The sequence below is a fragment of the Salvelinus fontinalis genome, chromosome 19 (genome assembly GCF_029448725.1).
Source record: "Salvelinus fontinalis isolate EN_2023a chromosome 19, ASM2944872v1, whole genome shotgun sequence".
Lineage (NCBI taxonomy): Eukaryota > Metazoa > Chordata > Actinopteri > Salmoniformes > Salmonidae > Salvelinus > Salvelinus fontinalis.
Genome location: NC_074683.1, coordinates 1137740 through 1158335, shown reverse-complemented (window position 1 = coordinate 1158335; position 20596 = coordinate 1137740). Strand labels below are relative to the sequence as shown.

Below are 20596 nucleotides of genomic sequence, written 5' to 3'. Positions count from 1 at the left end.
GATGGTGTGGGGGTGCTTTTCTGGTGACACGGTCTGTGATTTACTTAGAATTCTAGGCACACTTAACCAGCATGGTTACCATAGCATTCTGCAGTGATACACCATCCCATCTGGTTTGCGTTTAGTGGTACTATCATTTGTTTTTCAACAGGACAATGACCCAAAACACACCTCCAGGCTGTGTAAAGGCTATTTAACCAAGACAGAGAGTATTCGAGTGCTGCATCAGATGACTTGGCCTCCACAATCACCCGACCTCAACCCAATTGAGATGGTTTGGGATGAGTTGGACTGCAGAGTGAAGGAAAAGCAGCCATCAAGTGCTCAGCATATGTGGAAACTCCTTCTAGACTGTTGGAAAAGCATTCAAGGTGAAGCTGGTTGAGAGAATGCCAAGAGTGTGCAAAGCTGTTATCAAGGCAAAGGGTGACTACTTTGAAGAATCTAAAATATATTTTTGATTTGTTTAACACTTTTTTGGTTACTACATGATTCCATATGTGTTATTTCATAGTTTTGATGTATTCACTATTATTCTACAATGTAGAAAATAGGTCGAATAAAGAAAAACCCTTGAATGAGTAGGTGTGTCCAAACTTTTGACTGGTACTGTATGTGGGATAATAGCGGACGAAATTGCCACTCCTCTTTGCCACATCTTTAATTTAAGCCTACTAGAAAGTGTGTGCCCTCAGGCCTGGAGGGAAGCTAAAGTAATTCCGCTACCCAAGAATAGTAAAGCCCCCTTTATTGGCTCAAATAGCCGACCAATCAGCCTGTTACCAACCCTTAGTAAACTTCTGGAAAAAATTGTGTTTGACCAGATACAATGCTATTTCACAGTAAACAAATTGACAACAGACTTTCAGCATGCATATAGAGAAGGACACTCAACAAGCACAGCACTTACACAAATTAATGATGGTTGGCTTAGAAAAATGTATGATAAAATGATTGCTTAAGTGCAACTTTTGACATTATCGATCATATTCTGCCCCTGGAAAAACTGATATGTTATGGCTTTACACCCCCTGCTATAATGTGGATAAAGAGTTACTTGTCTAACAGAACACAGAGGGTGTTCTTTAATGGAAGCATCTCAAACATAATTCTGGTAGAAGCAGGAATTCCCCAGGGTAGCTGTTTAGGCCCCTTGCTTTTTTCAGTCTTTACTAACGACATGCCACTACCTTTGAGTAAGGCCAGTGTGTCTATGTATGCAGATGACTCAACACTATACACGTCAGCTACTACAGCAACTGAAATGACTGCAACACTTAACAAAGAGCTGCAGTTAGTTTCGGGAATGGGTATCAAGGAATAAGTTTGTCCTAACTAAAAGCATTGTATTTGGGACAAATCATTCACTAAAGCCTAAACCTAAACTACATCTCGTAATGAATAATGTGGAAATTGAGCAAGTTGAGGTGACTAAACTGCTTGGAGTTACCCTGGATTGTAAACTGTCATGGTCAAAACATATTGATACAACAGTAGCCTATAACAAAGCGCTATTCTGCATTCTTAACAACACTATCAACAAGGCATGTCCTACAGGACCTGGTTTTGTCGCACCTGGACTAATGTTCAGTAGTGTGGTCAGGTGCCACAAAGAGGTACTTGGGAAAATTGCAGTTGCCTCAGAACAGGGAAGCACGGCTGGCCATTTAAAAGTCCCCGGTAGAGCTAACATGAATGACATGCATGTCAATCTCTCATGGCTCAAAGTGGAAGAGAGATTGACATCATCATTACTTGTTTTCGTAAGAGGTTAAGCTGAAGGTACAGAGCTGTCTGTTTAAATACTAACACACAACTCGGACACCCATGCATACCCCACAATACATGCCACCAGAGGTCTCTTCACAGTCCCCAAGTCCAGAACAGACTATGGGAGGCGCACAGTACTACATAGAGCCATGACTACATGGAACTCTATTCCACATCAGGTAACTGATACAAGCAGTAGAATCAGATTTAAAAAGCAGGTAAAAATACACCTTATGGAACAGCTGGGACTGTGAAGTAACACAAACGGATACACACACACACATACAGACACATGGATACACACACGATAACATACGCACTATACACACACATGGATTTTGTGTTGTAGATATGTGGTAGTTGAGTATGGGCCTGAGGGCACACACCTAGTGTGTTGTGAATTCTGTAATGAATGTATTGTACAGTATTTGTATAGCTACCTTAATTCTTCCAGACTCCAGGAAGAGTAGCTGCTGCCTTTGCAGTAAATACAAATGTGATATTTCAATGTTTTATTTTTAATACATTTGCAAAAATGTCTAAACCTGATTTTGCTTTGCCAGTATTGGGTATTGTGTGTAGATTGATGAGGGGAAAAAACGATTTAATCAATTTTAGAATAAGGATGTAACGTAACACATTTTGTAAAAAGTCAAGAGGTCTGAATGCTTTCCGAATGCACTGTAGCCAATATGCTGTGATAATGTATTAGGCCTACTTACTGCTCAAATGTCATTCCTACAGATATAAACGTTAACGAAACCAACCAAATGTGTAGACATAGCCTTATCCGCTAGTTAGCCTATTTTTTATTACAGCAACAAACATATTGTTTCACTCGTCGACGTAGGCTATTTGTATCATGTTGAACGTGAAAGCAAATGCAACTGTCTTGCATAAAAACTAACTCAAGTAACACCCATAACAGACCACCCACATACTGAGAAGGGGGACCCGCCAGCAAGGACAGAGAAGACTGAGTTCATTCAGTGAAGGCTAGTGGATGACGCCATTGAAACCGAGAACTGACAGACTTGAAATTTGTAGCGAAAGGATAACTATGAAATGGGGAAAATTCAACAACTATTTCTACGTTGAATTAAAGTTGTAGTGCCAAGGAACACAACATTCGTTGCCAGTTCGTAGGAGATGACGGTCCTCAACGCTGTTCTAGAGGTGAGAAGATAATAGTAGTGGAGGTGGGGTCTGCCAGGACAATGGAGAAAGTTTAGCTAGCGAGTTAGTAGAAGCTAGCTAGAAACAGGGTCAAAGGGGGACGACTGTATTCAAAACCTTTAAATATTAGAAATTGTGTAAGTAGCTAGCTAGGCCTTTATAGGTTATTGAAGCGTATGTATGTTGTCATTTGTAACAATGAGTGAACAGTGTCTGTGTCAATCATGCGAAACTCGTGTTTTTTTTTTTGTCTACGTTAACCCCTCCCCCAGTGCTGTCTGTATAAATAATTATTTGACAAACTCCAAAAACAACTGAACGACCTTTTCTTGACAGCAAATGTAGTTAAAGTAGTACATCTGGAAAGTTTTAGGTTTAATATTTGAAGGGGTGACCTGAGCTGTTAGAGTTTTGTTGACAGTAAATAACTAGGCTGCAGCTATCTAATTCATAAACGCTATTTATCTTTACTGCCTATAGCCAATAGTATCAAAGATTTTTTATAACTAACCCAAGATGGACCGTAGTCTGTCATTTCCAATGGGAGCAAATGAGTCAGTGGGCAGAACAAGCAAGGAGGTGGGCGAGATCCTATTGGTGCGTTGTAGCATGTATTTCCGTTAGGAAGTGCATATCTGCAGTAACTCGATTCGCCCTTGCATTCCTTAAAAAAAAAAAAAATGGCCAAAGGGATAAAGTCTACAAAAGGTAGGCGACTCTGTTCGTAACATATTCTATTTTTGGGACCAGACAACTCTATTGAACCCAAACGTTTCATTGATGAACATAATGTCGGCCAAAATCTCTCGCTCCATTTTCTCCCACTGCCAGTCACTGGGCTTCCTCTCATCACCATATATGGTGGTGAGTGGAATCGCCAACCGGATGTTTCAGATTTCTCCATACTTCAGATTTATACATTGGGTGAAACATCTGGCTCATTGTTCGAGCTGTGATAGTATCTTCGGGCCATGCCAGTTTTGTTAACAGCCTCCGCGCTCGGTAAGGTTTTGGAAACGTACCGTATATCAGCGATGGATCATTTAAAAAAAAAAAAGGTTAAATTACTACACACATTTTATAGGGTTAGGGTTCCCACATGGCCGTGTTTCAGCGTTTGTTTACGGAAGACCGAATCAACTACCTGTGTTCATTGCCCATCTGTCTCCGAACACCTGTGTGTAAATGGAAGACGGACGCCACAAACGTGTTGTCACTGAAAAACACAGTCGACTTCAACAGTGTTAACCGGTTAATTGTATAATTTGCATTTGTGGAATTATTTTGATGTGGTATCGAAATAGAGGGCTTTATGTTTCTAGAACTGTACCGCAATTGACAATCGATTCATGTTTAGATGGAGTATTTTGTTGCCAGAGCCAATTCGCCTCTAAACAGAACATGTAGGGTCCTTGGACATAAGCAGTAACGTTAGTCTCCTTTAGATCACTATTAGGCTGTAGCTTACTCTGAAAATTGTAAGCCGAGCTTACTCTGTAAATTGTAAGCCTAGCTAATGCAACACGTACAAAAGTAACTTGTCTAGCTACATAGACTCCCGCTGGCACTCCCTGTATTTAGCCATACAATTTTATAACTAGGTATTATTTTTAGGTCACGGAATGAAGGAAAACAGTTTCATCTATTCCACAGGGTGTGTAAGTTTATTCTGCATTCCAGCTGTGCAAGTCTGGATCTCTGGTCTGGATTCAAGGGATCAAATCCTTATCTTGTTGTCTTTGCTGTCTGGCTGTGTTTCCATGCCATATTATCCCATTTAATGTAAGAAACCACGGCCCGATAGCATCACTGGGGGTGAGCTCCCAGCCATCCCAAAATTGCCAAAGACTGTTGAATAGCTAACAACTACTGCCTCCCTCACCCACAAACCATCAGCACTGACTCAATGTTCATCCACAGGTATTTACCCACACAGACACACACCTACACTGACACTTAGTATGCCAAACATTAGGAACACCTTCCTAATATTGAGTGTCCCCCCCCAGAACTCTACAAGGTGTCGAAAGCATTCCGCAGGGTACTGGCCATGTTGACTCCAATGCTTCTCAAAGTTGTCAAGTTGGCTGCATGTCCTTTGAGTGGTATAACATTCTTGATACACACGGGAAACTGTTGAGCGTGAATAACCCAGCAGCGTTGCAGTTCTTGACACAAACCGGTGAGTCTGGCACCTACCATACCCAGTTCAAAGGCACTTAGATCTTTTGTCTTGCCCATTCACCCTCTGAATCACACAATCATGTCTCAAGGCTTAAAAATCCTTCTTTAATCTGTCTCCTCCCCTTCATCTACACTGATTGAAGTGGATTTATCAAGTGACATCAATAAGGGATCATAGCTTTCACCTGGTCAGTCTATGTCATGGAAAGAGCAGGTATCTTTAATGTTTTGTAAACTCAGTGTACACATACACACACTCATCACCATGCTCACATCCACTTATGCTGCTGCTATATTGATTATTATTATCATTCATATTTATCTTGCTACCAGTCACTTTTTACCCCTGTTTACATGTACATAACTACCTCAATCACTCCATTACCCATGCACATTCTAATAATGGTACTGGCACTGACCTGTATATAACTGCATTCTCAATTTTTTTGCATTTCTCGTGTTTTATTTTTTTTAAATTATTACTGCTCTGTTGGGATGAGCTCGCAAGTAAGCATTTTATTGCCTGGCTGCCCAGACTCCTTTCACTGGCCAAATGCTACGCCACAGACATTCGTTTATTCTCTGCAATGAGTCTGGCTCTGAATACCTGCACGACCCTTCACCGAATGTATACACATTCCTGGCCGTCTGATTGGTCCAGAATCCGATGGGTTGGGCCAGAGACAGAACACGCGTGGGTTTGGTGTTTTGAAAATGTTTTATTGGCTTTGATACTCTGATTGGTTAGAGACAATCCAATCGCTGATGACTTACAATTGTACAATGCCCCTCGTCTTAACAATAAACAACTTCAATGATGGCAGTCTCAGACTAAAGTATGTAGCGAACGACAGAGCAGCTGCAGAATTTAGTGTGAGTCTTCAGGCTAAGCATTTCACTGTTTTACACCTACTGTAAGCTGTGCACGTGACAATAAAACGTTGAAACCTGAATAAATCTAACTAGACTACAGTATTTTGTACTGTTACGTTGGGCACATTTGTGTAATTAGATTGACAAATGTATAAACAAACATGTATAAATGTCAGTCCAGTCAGTCTCTCTTTGTTTTCAGTTTAGTGAACTAATCTGGCTTCTCTTCTTCCCCATACATATACAATGTGCATAGCTTACGCACTAGCTAAACAATGAGAGCAAGGGGGAGAGAGTGTGTTTGTGTGTGTCCTAACCTAACCATTAGAGGATAAAATGCAAAACTGACCTTGGGTCAGTCTGGGAAAACTACATTTGAACCCTTGAGGCTTCAACCCCAACTAACCTCAACTCCAAGCCTGTGGTTGTGTGCAGTTCATTCTAACCCTATCTTCTCCCCTCCTAGTCCCCCGGTATGCCCTGTCTCCTCCGGCAGCCCAGCGTCTCACCATGAATGCTAGCGGGAATGTCTCCACTGCGGGAAACGCCACTGCTGCGTGGGACGCTGGTGGGGGCCCGGTGGTGCTTGAGTCAGTGTTCATCGTCACCATCGCCCTCCTGGCCTGCCTGGGCAACTTCCTCATCGTGGCCACCCTGTACCGCAGGCCCTACCTCCTCACACCCAGCAACAAGTTTGTGTTCAGCCTGACCCTGTCCAACCTGCTGCTGTCAGTGCTGGTGTTACCCTTTGTGGCGGTGAGCTCAGCGCGGCGGGAGTGGGTGTTTGGTGTGGTGTGGTGCAACTTTACAGCCCTGATCTACCTGCTCATCAGCTCGGCCAGTATGCTCACCCTGGGGGCCATTGCCATTGACAGGTCAGTGATAGTACTACACTAGGATGGCTGCTTGCAAGGTACAGTATGTTTGTTGGGGATGTTGTGCTGGAGATGTTCACTTTGGACCCGTTCCGAAATGGACCTGTGGTTTTCCCACCCGGATCCGATATGCATAAATACGTTTTTAAATATAGAGACCCGTTCTGTATATACCTGATCAGATCCAGACCTGGCCCGATCCAAGCCAAGTGAGGGAAGCAGCAGATAAAGCACGAGAGGAGGGAGAGGTGCTGCTCTAGCAGGCGGGGGAGGGGCCATACTGTCAGCGAGTGAGACGGGAAGGAGGGAGAGACGAGAGACAGCAACCATCCAACAAGCTGACTCGCACTATAGTAGACTAATATGTGCCATATCTACACTGAACAAAAATATAAACACAACATGTAAAGTGTTGGTCCCATGTTTCATGAGCTAAAATAAAAGCTCCCTGAAATTTTCCATATACACAAAAAGCTTATTTCTTTCAAATGTAGTGCGCAAATGTATTTAGATTCCTGTTGGAGAGCATTTCTCCTTTACCAAAATTATCCATCCACCTGACAGCTGTGGCATATCAAGAAGCTGATTAAACACCATGATCATTACACTGGTGCACATTGTGCTGGGAACAATAAAAGGCCACTCTAACACAGATGTCTCAAGTTTTGAGGGAGCGTGCAATTGGCATTCTGACTGCTGGAATGTCCTCCAGAGCTGTTGCCAGAGAATTGAATGTTAATTTCTCTACCATAAACCGCCTCCAATGTAAATTTTAGAGAATTTGGCAGTACGTCCAACCGGCCTACCAACCGCAGACCACGTGTGTGGCGTTGTGTGGGCGAGCAGTTTGCTGATGTCAACGTTGTGAACAGTGCCCCATGGTGGCGGTGGGGTTATGGTGTGGGCAGGCATAAGCTACGGACAACCAACACAATTAGCATTTTATCGATTCCAATTAGAATGCACAGAGAGACAGTGATGAGATCCTGAGGCCCATTGTTGTGCCATTCGTCTGGCGCCATCACCTCATGTTTCAGCCTGATAATACACTGCCCAATGTCGGAAGGATCTGTACACAATACACGGAAGCTGAAAATGTCCATGGCCTGCATACTCGACAGACATGTCCCTCATTGAGCAAGTTTGGGATGCTCTGGATCGAAGTGTACGACAGCGTGTTCCAGTGCCCGCCAATATCCAGTAACTTCGCACAGCCACAGCCATTGAAGAGGAGTGGGACAACATTCCACAGGCCACAGTCAATAGCCTGATCAACTGTATGCGAGAGATGTCATGCTGCATGAGGCAAATGGTGAGCACACCAGATTCTTATCCATGCCCCTACCTTTTTTGTAAGTTATCTGTGACCAACAGATTTGTATCTGTATTCCTAGTCATGAAATTGTTGCATGTTGCTTTTATATTTTTGTTCAGTATAGGTTATTTAACATCCAATACGTAGTACCGGTCTTGACTGCATCAAACCAGGAGGAGCTAGTTAATATTAGCGAGCAAGGCTAGTTGAGGCTGCAGTCGTGCGCTTTCTCATCAACTCCATTCAGAAAATTAAGTAGAGGCCTACCTGTTGGCTCTTGGTTGTTGTAGCCCATCTTTTTCCTTTAACTTTTAATTATATCTTAATTCCATCTTCCATTAAGCATCTCCTAACTTTTGCCAGACACGGAGGCTCTGTGACCGTAGCCTAAAAATCCCTGTCACTTCCTGGCTGGTTGGTTGTTATGCTGCTCATCCCCGGGACATACTTTTTTGCTGGAATTTCCTTGCACTTAAAAATTTATGTAGGATTCCCTAACTGCGATGTTTATTTCTCTCCATTGCCTCACGATCTATCATATTGTGTGCAATAATTTACACTGATAGAATGTATGGATTTGATAATGTCATTATCATTGTGCCCACAGGTACTATGCTGTACTGTACCCCATGATCTACCCCATGAAGATCACAGGCAACCGGGCGGTGGTGGCAATCGCCTATGTGTGGCTGCACTCCCTGGTGGGCTGCCTGCCACCCCTCTTTGGCTGGTCCTCCTTCGAGTTCGACCGCTTCAAGTGGACATGCGTGGCGGCCTGGCACCGCACCCCTGCCTACACCGCCTTCTGGGTCACCTGGTGCAGTCTGCCGCCGCTGCTCGCCATGTTGGCATGCTACGGCGTAATCTTCCGCGTGGCACGCCTCAAGGCCCGCAAGGTGCATTGTGGGACGACGGTGGTCGCGTCTTCAGAAGAAACGTCATCGGGGGCTCAGAGGAACGACCAGCGTAAAAACTCATCTACGTCCACGTCGTCCAATGGAAGCCGGTGGAGTTTAGTGTATGCTGGGAGCCAGTGCAAGGCTTTCGTCACCATTATGGTGGTGATCGGGACCTTCCTGGTGACCTGGGGCCCCTACGTGGGGGTGGTGTGTACGGAGGCCCTGTGGGGTCAGGGCAGCGTGTCCCAGGGCTTGGAGACCCTGGTGGCCTGGCTGTCCTTCTGCAGCGCCGTCTGCCACCCGCTCATCTACGGCCTGTGGAACAAGACTGTGCGCAAGGAACTGCTGGGCATGTGTTTCGGGGATCGCTACTACCGCGTGGAGTCGTTCGCCACACGCCACCGCACGTCACGCCTCTTCAGCATCTCCAACCGCATCACAGGTGAGCAGGGGGAGGTTGCTGGTGCTGTTAGGTTGAGGCTGAGGATGGATGAGGTTTGAACTGGCTTTGTGTGCTGAAAACCTTGTTCTGTTGTGTTCTTTGTTGTGTTGTATGGCTGACCCTGCTATTGTGTTAATAGTTATGTTGACTGTGTTACATTGTGTTGTGGTGTGTTGTATGTAGGGCTGTGACGGTCATTACGTATGGGCATTCCCATTCAAGTCAATGATGGCATAATGGGTGGACTGGCTGCTATTGCGAGTGTACCGATAAGAGTAGAGCAGGAAGTATACCCATCAATATGTGCTGGGATTTGTTGATTCAACTGAACATCATTTGAATTAACATTCTACATTACCATGGAAATTATTGCGTCACAATACCAGGCAGCCATTGCGAGGGTAAACTACCAGTCAAATGGCCAGGGCTAGAGGTTCCAAGCCGTTCTATTCATTATATTTCTATGTGTGCTGCTGCAGGGATAGGGGCATTGCCTAGGCAACCGAAAACTCCTTGCTTATTTCAGTAAGGAGAAAAAAAAAAGTTGAATCACGTTGGTAAGAGTCCATGTTACCGCAGAAAGGGACACTAACGCATGAATGGGCGGCTGTCCCGTCTTCAGTCAACCAATTGTGGAACAAACACCTATGACGGTTATTTTATTTTCATCACTGTCTTCATCCATAACCGTTGGTTATTTGATTATACATAATTGTGCCAGCCCTAATTGTATGGCGTTGTATATTTGACTTTGCTGTTGTGTTTCTTCCTGCAGACCTGGGCATGTCCCCTCACCTGACGGCCATGTTGGTGGGAGGAGGGCAGCTCCTGGCCCCCGGCAGCAGCACTGGAGACACCGGCTTCAGTTTCACTCAGGACTCATGTGAGTGGCGCACACAGGAAGCTGGCAAAGACACGACACTGTTTCCATAAGACGATTCAAACAAGGCCTTTAGGTCCTAGTCAAAATGCAGTGTCTGAATGTACTGAACAGTACAGATATAGCTGGGGCATATTCATTGTGGAAGCTGTTTATCGTTTAAGAACCAAACAGGGTCCCTCCCTTTTTCATTTGCTTCCGTTGAATAAATGTTTTGCAACATAATGAATACGCCCCTGGTCTTCCAGTACCTTTTAAAACTGCCCCCATAGGGCTTTATTGCTGATAAATATTGTTTAGCCTAGTTCTCTGTTGTATCATCATCATCCCTTAGCTGTGTTCTGATCAGCCCAGATTCCTGGTTTGTGGCTCATGTCTTGGCAGAGGGTAGATGGTAGGGTGTGTACTGTATTATCATGTGTAATCATCTGTCGTGTGTGTGATGCTCCTCATTGGTGCAGACTCAACAGGTGTCGTCACAGGTGTCACTTTTTTCACATTTAAATTTTTTTGTCATTTAGCAGACGCTCTTATTATTTTCATACTTTTTTTTCTCATACTGGTCCCCCGTGGGAATCGAACCCACAACCCTGGCATTTCAAGCGCCATGCTCTATCAACTGAGTTACCTGATTTAATACTATTTTGAGTCTTTCGGATTCGTTTAGAGAAGACACACATTGTAAGTACAATAGGATTTATTTTCTTTAGTGTCTGTCTGCTATGCATCTTTTGGTTCCTTAATCTCTACTGAAATACTGCACTACAAAATACTGAAGATCATGAATCCCCCCCCTTTCCCCATACAGGTACAGACGTGATGCTGCTTGACAACTTCTCCACAGATGGCTCCTCCCACATTGGAAGCGTGGCCGTAAAGAGGCGGAGCTCGGTCACCTTTGAAGACGAGCAACAGCAGAATTCCAAAGGTACCTGTCCGTTCTCACTCGAGAATGAAACGTTTGGGGGGCTGCTGCAGTTCGAACAATATTGTGCTTATTTCCCTCGCGGCAGTCAAGCAATTGTATTCCGTCAAGAGTCAAAGTAGTCCGGTGGCGGTCGCATCTAGACCTCGATTCAAAGCTATCAATAAATCATTTTATTTGTATGCCAAGCAATCGCATCTGTACATTGTTTGAAGCACATTTTTTACTAAGTTTCTAAGGGTGTTTTCACATATAGTCCTCTTTTAAACAAACCGATCTCAGTCTTCCTTAAAGTGAACTCTGGGGTAAAAAAATATAAAAGAACTCAGTTCTCTTTGCCTTTGAATGAGGACTCAACTCTTTTTCCAGTGCACTTCAACTGTTTTGTGGACCGAGTCCTCTTTGCATTCACATTGCTATGTTTTTCCAAGATATACTCTAAGTTTTTACAAAGATCAGGACAAGCCTTTCAATCAGAATGTGTTATTGAACAGCTAGATATACCTACTTACATTTTGGAAGCTAATAGATTGCATTTAGTCAAAATATGAGCCATAATAATTGTAATCAGAAGATACTATTAACATGTAAATGTGATTGTTAACAGAACAAATAGCAATAGAATGACTTTCAAATAAATAATGCTGTAATTGAAAATTGTACACCCAAGGTAGGCTACTGCCCCTTTAAGAACTAGAGATTGTGTACCCTTTTTATGATTCTCAGCAAATATGTTGTCTTCTCACCCTATTCAAACCCCAAAATCAATATACAGTTTATGAAGCTCTCTTAGCCTATAGATCACATATTGCAAACAAATTATCTAAACTAAAAAATCCACACACTTGGAATTTCTATGCGTCCTTGATAATCAATATCCAAAACCCAGAAACGTTTATTTCTGTGAACCTGCACATCTTTTGTGGCACCAATGTGAGGGGTTATGGCAGGGGAAACGGTGTTGCAGCAGTCTAGTGTGAGGGGTTATGGCAGGGGAAACGGTGTTGCAGTAGTCTAGTGCGAGGGTTTATGGCAGGGGAAACGGTGTTGCAGTAGTCTAGTGTGAGGGGTTATGGCAGGGGAAACGGTGTTGCAGTAGTCTAGTGTGAGGGGTTATGGCACGGGAAACGGTGTTGCAGTAGTCTAGTGCGGGGGGTTATGGCAGGGGAAACGGTGTTGCAGCAGTCTATTGTGAGGGTTTATGGCAGGGGAAACGGTGTTGCAGTAGTCTAGTGTGAGGGGTTATGGCAGGGGAAACGGTGTTGCAGTAGTCTAGTGCGAGGGGTTATGGCAGGGGAAACGGTGTTGCAGTAGTCTAGTGCGAGGGGTTATGGCAGGGGAAACGGTGTTGCAGTAGTCTAGTGTGAGGGGTTATGGCAGGGGAAACGGTGTTGCAGTAGTCTAGTGCGAGGGGTTATGGCAGGAGAAACGGTGTTGCAGTAGTCTAGTGCGAGGGGTTATGGCAGGTGAAACAGTGTTGCAGTAGTCTAGTGTGAGGGGTTATGGCAGGGGAAACGGTGTTGCAGTAGTCTAGTGTGAGGGGTTATGGCAGGGGAAACGGTGTTGCAGTAGTCTAGTGTGAGGGGTTATGGCAGGGGAAACGGTGTTGCAGTAGTCTAGTGTGAGGGGTTATGGCAGGTGAAACAGTGTTGCAGTAGTCTAGTGTGAGGGGTTATGGCAGGGGAAACGGTGTTGCAGTAGTCTAGTGTGAGGGGTTATGGCAGGGGAAACGGTGTTGCAGTAGTCTAGTGTGAGGGGTTATGGCAGGGGAAACGGTGTTGCAGTAGTCTAGTGTGAGGGGTTATGGCAGGGGCAACGGTGTTGCAGTAGTCTAGTGTGAGGGGTTATGGCAGGGGAAACGGTGTTGCAGTAGTCTAGTGCGAGGGGTTATGGCAGGGGCAACGGTGTTGCAGTAGTCTAGTGTGAGGGGTTATGGCAGGGGAAACGGTGTTGCAGTAGTCTAGTGTGGTGCGGGAATAATGACAAGGGAACCTGGGGAGCTTTGCGTTCGCATTGTCCTTAAAAAGGGACCGCCTGAGACCACCTCTCTAGATGTTCTCAGTTCGATTCGCTTTGGGGGTTCTTTTGAGGGGTCTGAGTTCCTTTGGAGTGTTCACACTGCACAAAAAAGTAAGCGTACCTCACTGAGTTCAGAAAAATAGGCTTAAAGGGACAGCTCCAATAACCCCCCTATGGTGAACGAGAGGCTTGTAGAATCATGATTCTTTCAAGTTTTTAGGTCGCCGGTAGGGGGTCCTGTGTGCTTTGGCCATTACTGAATCAATTTTAAATATTTTTTATTTTATTTCACCTTTATTTAACCAGGTAGGCCAGTTGAGAACAAGTTCTCATTTACAACTGCGACCTGGCCAAGACAAAGCAAAGCAGTGCGACAAAAACAACAGAGTTACACATGGGAGTTATACATGGGATAAACAAACGTACAGTGTGTACATGTGTAATAACACAATGGAACGCGCATTTCACCTCTTATGTGAAATGCGCGTGACTGAGAACGAGGCTGCTGGCAGACCCCTTAGTCAAACAGCTCCCATCCGGCCCCCCTTCACATGAGAAGCCTGAAACAACGTTCTAAAGACAGTTGACATCTAGTGGAAGCATTAGGAAGTGCAACATAACCCATATCCCACTGTGAATTCGATAGGGGCTGAGTTCAAAAACTACAAACCTCAGATTTCCGACTTCCTGTTTGGATTTTTTCTCAGGTTTTTGCCTGCCATATGAGTTCCGTTATACTCACAGGCATCATTCAAACAGTTTTAGAAACTTCAGAGTGTTCTCTATCCAATACTAATAATATGCATATATTAGCATCTGTGACTGAGTAGGGGGAAGTTCACTCTGGGCACGCTATTCATCCAAAAGTGAAAAGGCTGCCCCCTATCCCAAAGCAGTTAAAGAACAACCAGGCATCCTCAACTGACGGAATGAGGTCAATATCCTTCCAGGATACCCGGGCCAGGTTGATTAGAAAGGCCTGCTCGCTAAAGTGTTTTAGGGAGCGTTTGACAGTGATGAGGGGTGGTCGTTTGACCGCGGACCCATTACGGACGCAGCCAGTGAGGCAGTGATTGCTGAGATCCTGGTTGAAGACAGCAGAGGTGTATTTAGAGGGCAGGTTGGTCAGGATGATATCTATGAGAGTGCCTGTGTTTACGGATTTAGGGTTGGACCTGGTAGGTTCCATGATAATTTGTGTGAGATTGAGGGCATCTATCTTAGATTGTAGGATGGCCGGGGTGTTTAGCATATCCCAGTTTAGGTTACCTAACAGTACTCTGAAGATAAATGGGGGGCAATTAATTCACATATGGTGTCTAGGGCACAGCTGTGGGTCTATAACAAGCGGCACAAGTGAGAGACTTATTTCTGGACAGGTGGATTTTTAAAAGTAGAAACTCGAATTGTTTGGGCACAGAACTGGATAGCATGACAGAACTCTGCAGGCTATCTCTGCAGTAGATTGCAACTTTGGCCCCCTTTGGCAGTTCTATCTTGGAGGGAAATGTTGTAGTTGGGGATGGAATTTTCAGAATTTTTGGTGACCTTCCTAAGCCAGGATTCAGATGCGGCTAGGACATCAGGGTTGGCGTAGTGTGCTAAAGCAGTGAATAAAAGAAACTTAGGGAGGGAGGCTTCTGATGTTAACATGCATGAAACCAAGACTTTTACGGTTAAAGAATTAATGAAATTAAAAATTATTAAAATTAATTAATGAAATAAGTTGAAAAGATTTGAGCCAGTAAAAATACTCAAATTTCCCGTCACTAGTACATACGTTCCACTTAGGCATTTGAGCAAACAGACTTCTGTGTAAATGTCTTCAATATTTATTGGAGCAATTTTGCATCAGGTCTTCATCACCATTCATTGTAATAGTGCTGTAACTATTTAATGCAAGGATGACCCGATAACTAAATTTCTGTTCCTTTTCCTCTCAGCTGCAGAGAGCACCACCATCCCTTCTACTGTCCAGGTCCAAGTAGAGATACACAAATCTCTGGACACCTTCGCCTCCTGCCTGGCCAGGGCCATCGAAAGCGACGCTAAGCTCACCCTCTTTGGCGAGGACACACCCCTATCTGGGGTGTTGTTTGCGGCTGCGGCGAGGGGGGCACAGAGGCCCCGTTACCTTGACGGTCAGAGGCTGAGGCTGGAGAGCATCGATGAAGGGATCGTCAAAGACGACAGAGAAGACCAAGAGAGGGAGAATGCATAGAATAAATATCCCTTTTCTTCTTTTAGGTACCTAAGTTTATGGTACATTGGGCATTGCATACTTTATAATCTTTGAACTCAGTACGCACAGTGTATATATTTAAAATAGACATTTATAACAATGCAAGGCTTCTGCCAATTACAGTGCATGCCTCTGTATCTATTCTCATGTGAATAGATACTTCACATCAACAAGTGGGCCCAATGACCAATTTTCATACGTTGAAATCTTAAATAGCAATAGACACACTAAGGACATTTTTGGACCAAATGCGTGCCATATATTGAGTGCCTTGCTAGTTGTACTATATATACACCTCTGTTAAATAGGAAGCCTTAACTACTGTATCTTGACGGTTCAATGTTTGTATTTTAATTTGAAAGCTTTTGTTTATGCCTATGATAATATCTTAAGCCACTTATTCCATATTTTCTTTCCATGCTTAAAGTCTGCCTCTTGCTGGTGTGAACAGATAAGTCTGTTGTGTAGTTTTGGTGCGTTCAGCAGGGAACAATGTTGTGGAACGTTCATATAGAAATGTGTTATGTAGAACAAACATGCCTCAATGACATGTCAAATAAGGGATCATGTTAGTTCTATTCGTGACATTTCTATCTGCAACGTTTCACAACATTTGCCAACTGAACGTGGCCAGGTATTCCCGGGAGGAGAACTTCCTGGTTCTCAGTAGCTGTAATGCTTTTAGAGCAGAGGACCAACTTCCTGTATACTATAACATTTCACAGTACGGCATGTGAAAACATACCCTAGAAGATAAAGTACATTTGAATGCACTTGAATAATGCAGTACCCAGAGTATGAATCTGTCCCCTTCTGATTTGTATGTTGTTTTGGAAAGCCGTGACTTATCAAGTACACTATATATATACAAAAGTATGTGGACACCCCTTCAAATTAGTGGATTTGGCTATTTCAGCCAAACCTGTTGCTGACAGGTGTATAAAATCGAGCACACAGCCGTGCAATCTCCATAGACAAACATTGGCAGTTGAATGGCCTTACTCAAGAGCTCAGTGACTTTCAACGTGGCTCCGTCATAGGATGCCAGGAGAACGCTACCTGCCCCAATGCGTAGTGCCAACTGTAAAGTTTGGTGGAGGAGGAATAATGGTCTTGGGCTGTTTTTCATGGTTTTGGTTAGGCCCCTTAGTTCCAGTGAAGGGAAATCTTAACCTTACAGCATACAATGACATTCTAGACGATTCTGTGCTTCCAACTTTGTGGCAACAGTTTGGGGAAGGCCCTTGCCTGTTTCAGCATGACAATGTCCCCGTGCACAAAGCGAAGTCCACACAGAAATTGTTTGTCAAGATCGGTGTGGAAGAACTTGACTGGTCTGCACAGAGCCCTGACCTCAACCCCATCAAACACCTTTGGGATGATTTGGAATGCTGTCTGCGAGCCAGGCCTAATCGCCCAACATCAATGCCCGACCTCACTAATGTTCTTGTGGCTGATTGGAAGCAATTCCCAGCAGCAATGTTCCAATGTCTAGTGGAAAGCCTTCCCAGAACATGGGAGGCTGTTGTAGCAACAAAGGGGGGACCAACTCCATTTTAATGGCCATGATTTTGTAATTAGATTTTTGACGGGCAGGTGTCCACATACTTTTGGTCATGTAGTGTATCTCTCCTGTCAGTATTACTCTACAATGGTCCTAGTGTGGGTGAGCTGCAGGCTTTGCAGGACTGTGGTATTTTATCAGACTGACAAAGTCAAGCACATAATAGGACAACATAAAGCCACTTACAGTATTACTGTATTTTTCAAAAATGTTACTCTGTTGGTTAGGATTTCTGGTACATGTCATGTGGGCTCTCTATGTCCCTGTAGCGAGGGACACCTAACCTGATCCCAGATCTGTAAGTGCTGCTTTAGTCAACGCCTCTGACTGTGCTCTCAAGCACATACTGATCTGAAGCCAGGCTAAGGTTACCATCCCTTGTTCAAACACTATAGTTATCATCACATATCTAACACGTTATACATTCTGAATCACTTCACTAGAGAACCATTTCTCACCCTGAGAGAATCACTGTCGATCCTATTAGCAATTTGGGGTGTTTACCTCAGTTTATTAGGTGCACGCATCTAGTACTGGGTCGGGACCCACCTTTTGCTTCCAGAACAGCCTGAATTATTTGGGGTATAGAAACATCGCTCAATTGGTATCAAGGGATCTAACGTTAGCCAGGAAAGAAATCCCCACACCATTACACCACCGCCACCAGCCTGTACCGTTGACACCGGGCAGGATGGGACCATGCACTCATGCTGCTGACACCAAATCCTGACTCTGCCATCGGCATGACTCAACAGGAACCGGGATTCGTCGGACCAGGCAACGTTTTTCCATTCAATTGTCCAGTGTTGATCGCGTTCCCACAGGAGCTGCTTCTTTTTGTCTTTAGCTGATAGGAGTGGAACCCGGTGTGGTCATATTCTTCAATATCCGTGACAAGAACCGACGAGTTGTGCGTTCCAAGATGCCGTTCTGCACACCGCTGTTGTACTGCTCCGTGATTTGCCATTCGACCTCTCATCATCGAGCTGTTTTCTCCCACAGGACTGCTGCTGACTGAATTTTTTGTTGTTGTTGGGTCGCACCATTCTAGGTAGACCCTAGACACTGTAGTGCATGAAAAAACAGAATGCCGGCCATTTCTGAGATACTGGAACCGGTGCGCATGTCACCGACGATCATACCACGCTCAAAGTCGCTTAGGTCACTTGTTTTGCCCATTTGAACGTTCAATCAAACAGTAACTGAATTTCTCAATGCCTGTCTGTCTACTTTATATAGCAAGCCACGGACATGTCAGTAGAAGTGAACCATTTATGAAAAGGGTGTTGTACCTAATAAACTGGCCCTCGTGTATATCTATTTATCTGTGTGTCACTATCCCAGTATGGTACTGCATTGTTAGAGCAATACTCCAGAATGTAAGGTATTGTACACTTTTGATTTCCACTAAGGGCTGGATTCATTCTGTATCGCAGAAGATTAGCATTTACAGCGTGATTTAAATTCAAAGGCAGTGTTCCCGCATTCGCAGAGACTGCATACACGGGAAACGATGCATATGTTAGCTCAATCGGAAATTACCTTTACATTTTAAAGCGTATCTTCCGTGATTTGGACTGAATCCAGCCCTAAGACATTTTGTACTGTTGTATTAAAGTTTTTTTATACATAGCAGAAGCTTTCTGTGTTTTAGTTGGCTGGGTAACAATATTTCAATATTTCTATCATTTTGCTCACTGCCATGACTCCCAGATTCAGTTTAGTCTTGCCAATGTCTATACTCTGTAACCAAATACATTTAATCACAAAGTCCTTTTTATGCACGCTTAGACAAAAACAACAGAGCCCTGCATGAGGGTCAAATCTGGAGGACTAGGTGATTTCTCTCTGAGGCTGACGTAAGGTTTTTAAACGGGTCAACACTCGTAAGGCCGCAGGCCCAGACGGTATTCCAGGGAGTCTTCAGGGCTTGCGTAGACCAGCTGGCAGACATTTTCAACCTCCTCTTGTCCCAGTCTGTAATCCCCACGTTTCGAGCTGATTACCATCATTCCTGTCCCCAAAAACTCTTAAGGCATCCTGCCACAATGACTACCACCCTGTAGCACTCACATCTGTACTAATTAAGTGCTTTGAAAGGCTGGTCATGGCACACATCAACTCCATCACCCTGGACCCACTCCAATTTGCATACCACCCCAACAGATCTACAGACAACGCATTCTTAACTCTGCCCTCTCCCACCTAGAATGTGAGGATGCTGATCGACTACAACTCAACATTAAACACCATAGGATCCTGAACTTCTTAACTGGCCAACCCCAGGTGGTAAGAGTAGACAACGCCTCTGCCACGCTGACCCTCAACCAGGGGGCCCCCCAGGGGTGTGCGCTTAGCGCCCTCCTGTACTCCCTGTTCACCCACAACTGTGTGGCCATGCACGACTCCAACTCAAAAGTTTTCTGATGTCACGACGGTGGTCGGCTTGATCACCAATGGCGATGAGACAGCCTACAGAGAGGTCGTCAAACACCTGGCAGTATGGTGCCAGGACAACCTCAACGTCAGCAAGACCAAGGAGCTGATTGCGGACTTCAGGAAACAGGAGCGGGTGCACACCCCCATCAACATCAGGGCTGCAGTGGAGAGTGTCAAGAGCTTCAAGTTCCTTGGTGTCCACATCACTGATGACTGGTCCTCTCACTCCAGCACAGTCATGAAGAAGGCACAGCAGTGCCTCTTCTCCCTCAGGAGGCTGAAACGATTTAGCACAGATCCTTAGAGCAGCTGTAAAAGTGCCTATCGAGAGCATCCTAACTGGTTGTATCCCCCTGGTATGGCAACTGCAGCGCCCCTTGACCGGAAGGCCCTACAGAGGGTGGTGCGGACGGCCTAGCGTATAACTGAGGGTGAGCTCCCAACCAGCCAGGATGTACATGCCAGGTAGTCTTAGAGAGGCCCGAAAAATGTCCAAAGACTCCAGCCACCTGAGACATGGACTGTTCTCCATGCTCTCAGACGATAACGGTGCATCAAGGCTCAGACCAACAGACTCCATCCCCTGGCCATCCCCTCACACCTACACTTCTGCTAAAATGATTATTGATTAGATGTATTACTACCACTACACTGCTTTTCATTGATTGCCATTAGTACATATCCATGCTATCCTGCTTCTGATTCCTATTACTCCTGTTCACCTGTATATATTAATATCCATCTGTTATCCTGCTACCGGCCACTTCTATTTTCATGTATATAGTGTACAAAACATTAAGAACACCTGTTCTTTCCATGACAGACTGACCAGGTGAAAGCTATGATTCCTTATTGATGTTACCTGTTAAGTCCACTTCAAATCAGTGTAGATGAAGGGGAGGAGACAGGTTAAATAAGTATTAAGCCTTGAGACATGGATTGTGTATCTGTGCCATTCAGAGGGTGAATTGGCAAGAGAAAATATTTAAGTGT

At 44.5% G+C, this 20596-nt stretch overlaps 1 protein-coding gene across 1 annotated transcript; it reads left to right on the top strand.

The window, feature by feature from the left end:
* The first annotated feature begins 2594 nt into the window (after nt 1–2594).
* gpr161a (G protein-coupled receptor 161a) lies at nt 2595–18796 on the top strand. The gene is made up of 6 exons (XM_055870277.1): nt 2595–2946; nt 6470–6878; nt 8801–9534; nt 10310–10417; nt 11223–11342; nt 15302–18796. The coding sequence occupies exons 2-6, from the start codon at nt 6514–6516 to the stop codon at nt 15577–15579; spliced, it is 1605 nt and encodes a 534-aa protein (XP_055726252.1). The 5' UTR covers nt 2595–2946; nt 6470–6513; the 3' UTR covers nt 15580–18796.
* The last annotated feature ends 1800 nt before the right edge of the window (nt 18797–20596 follow it).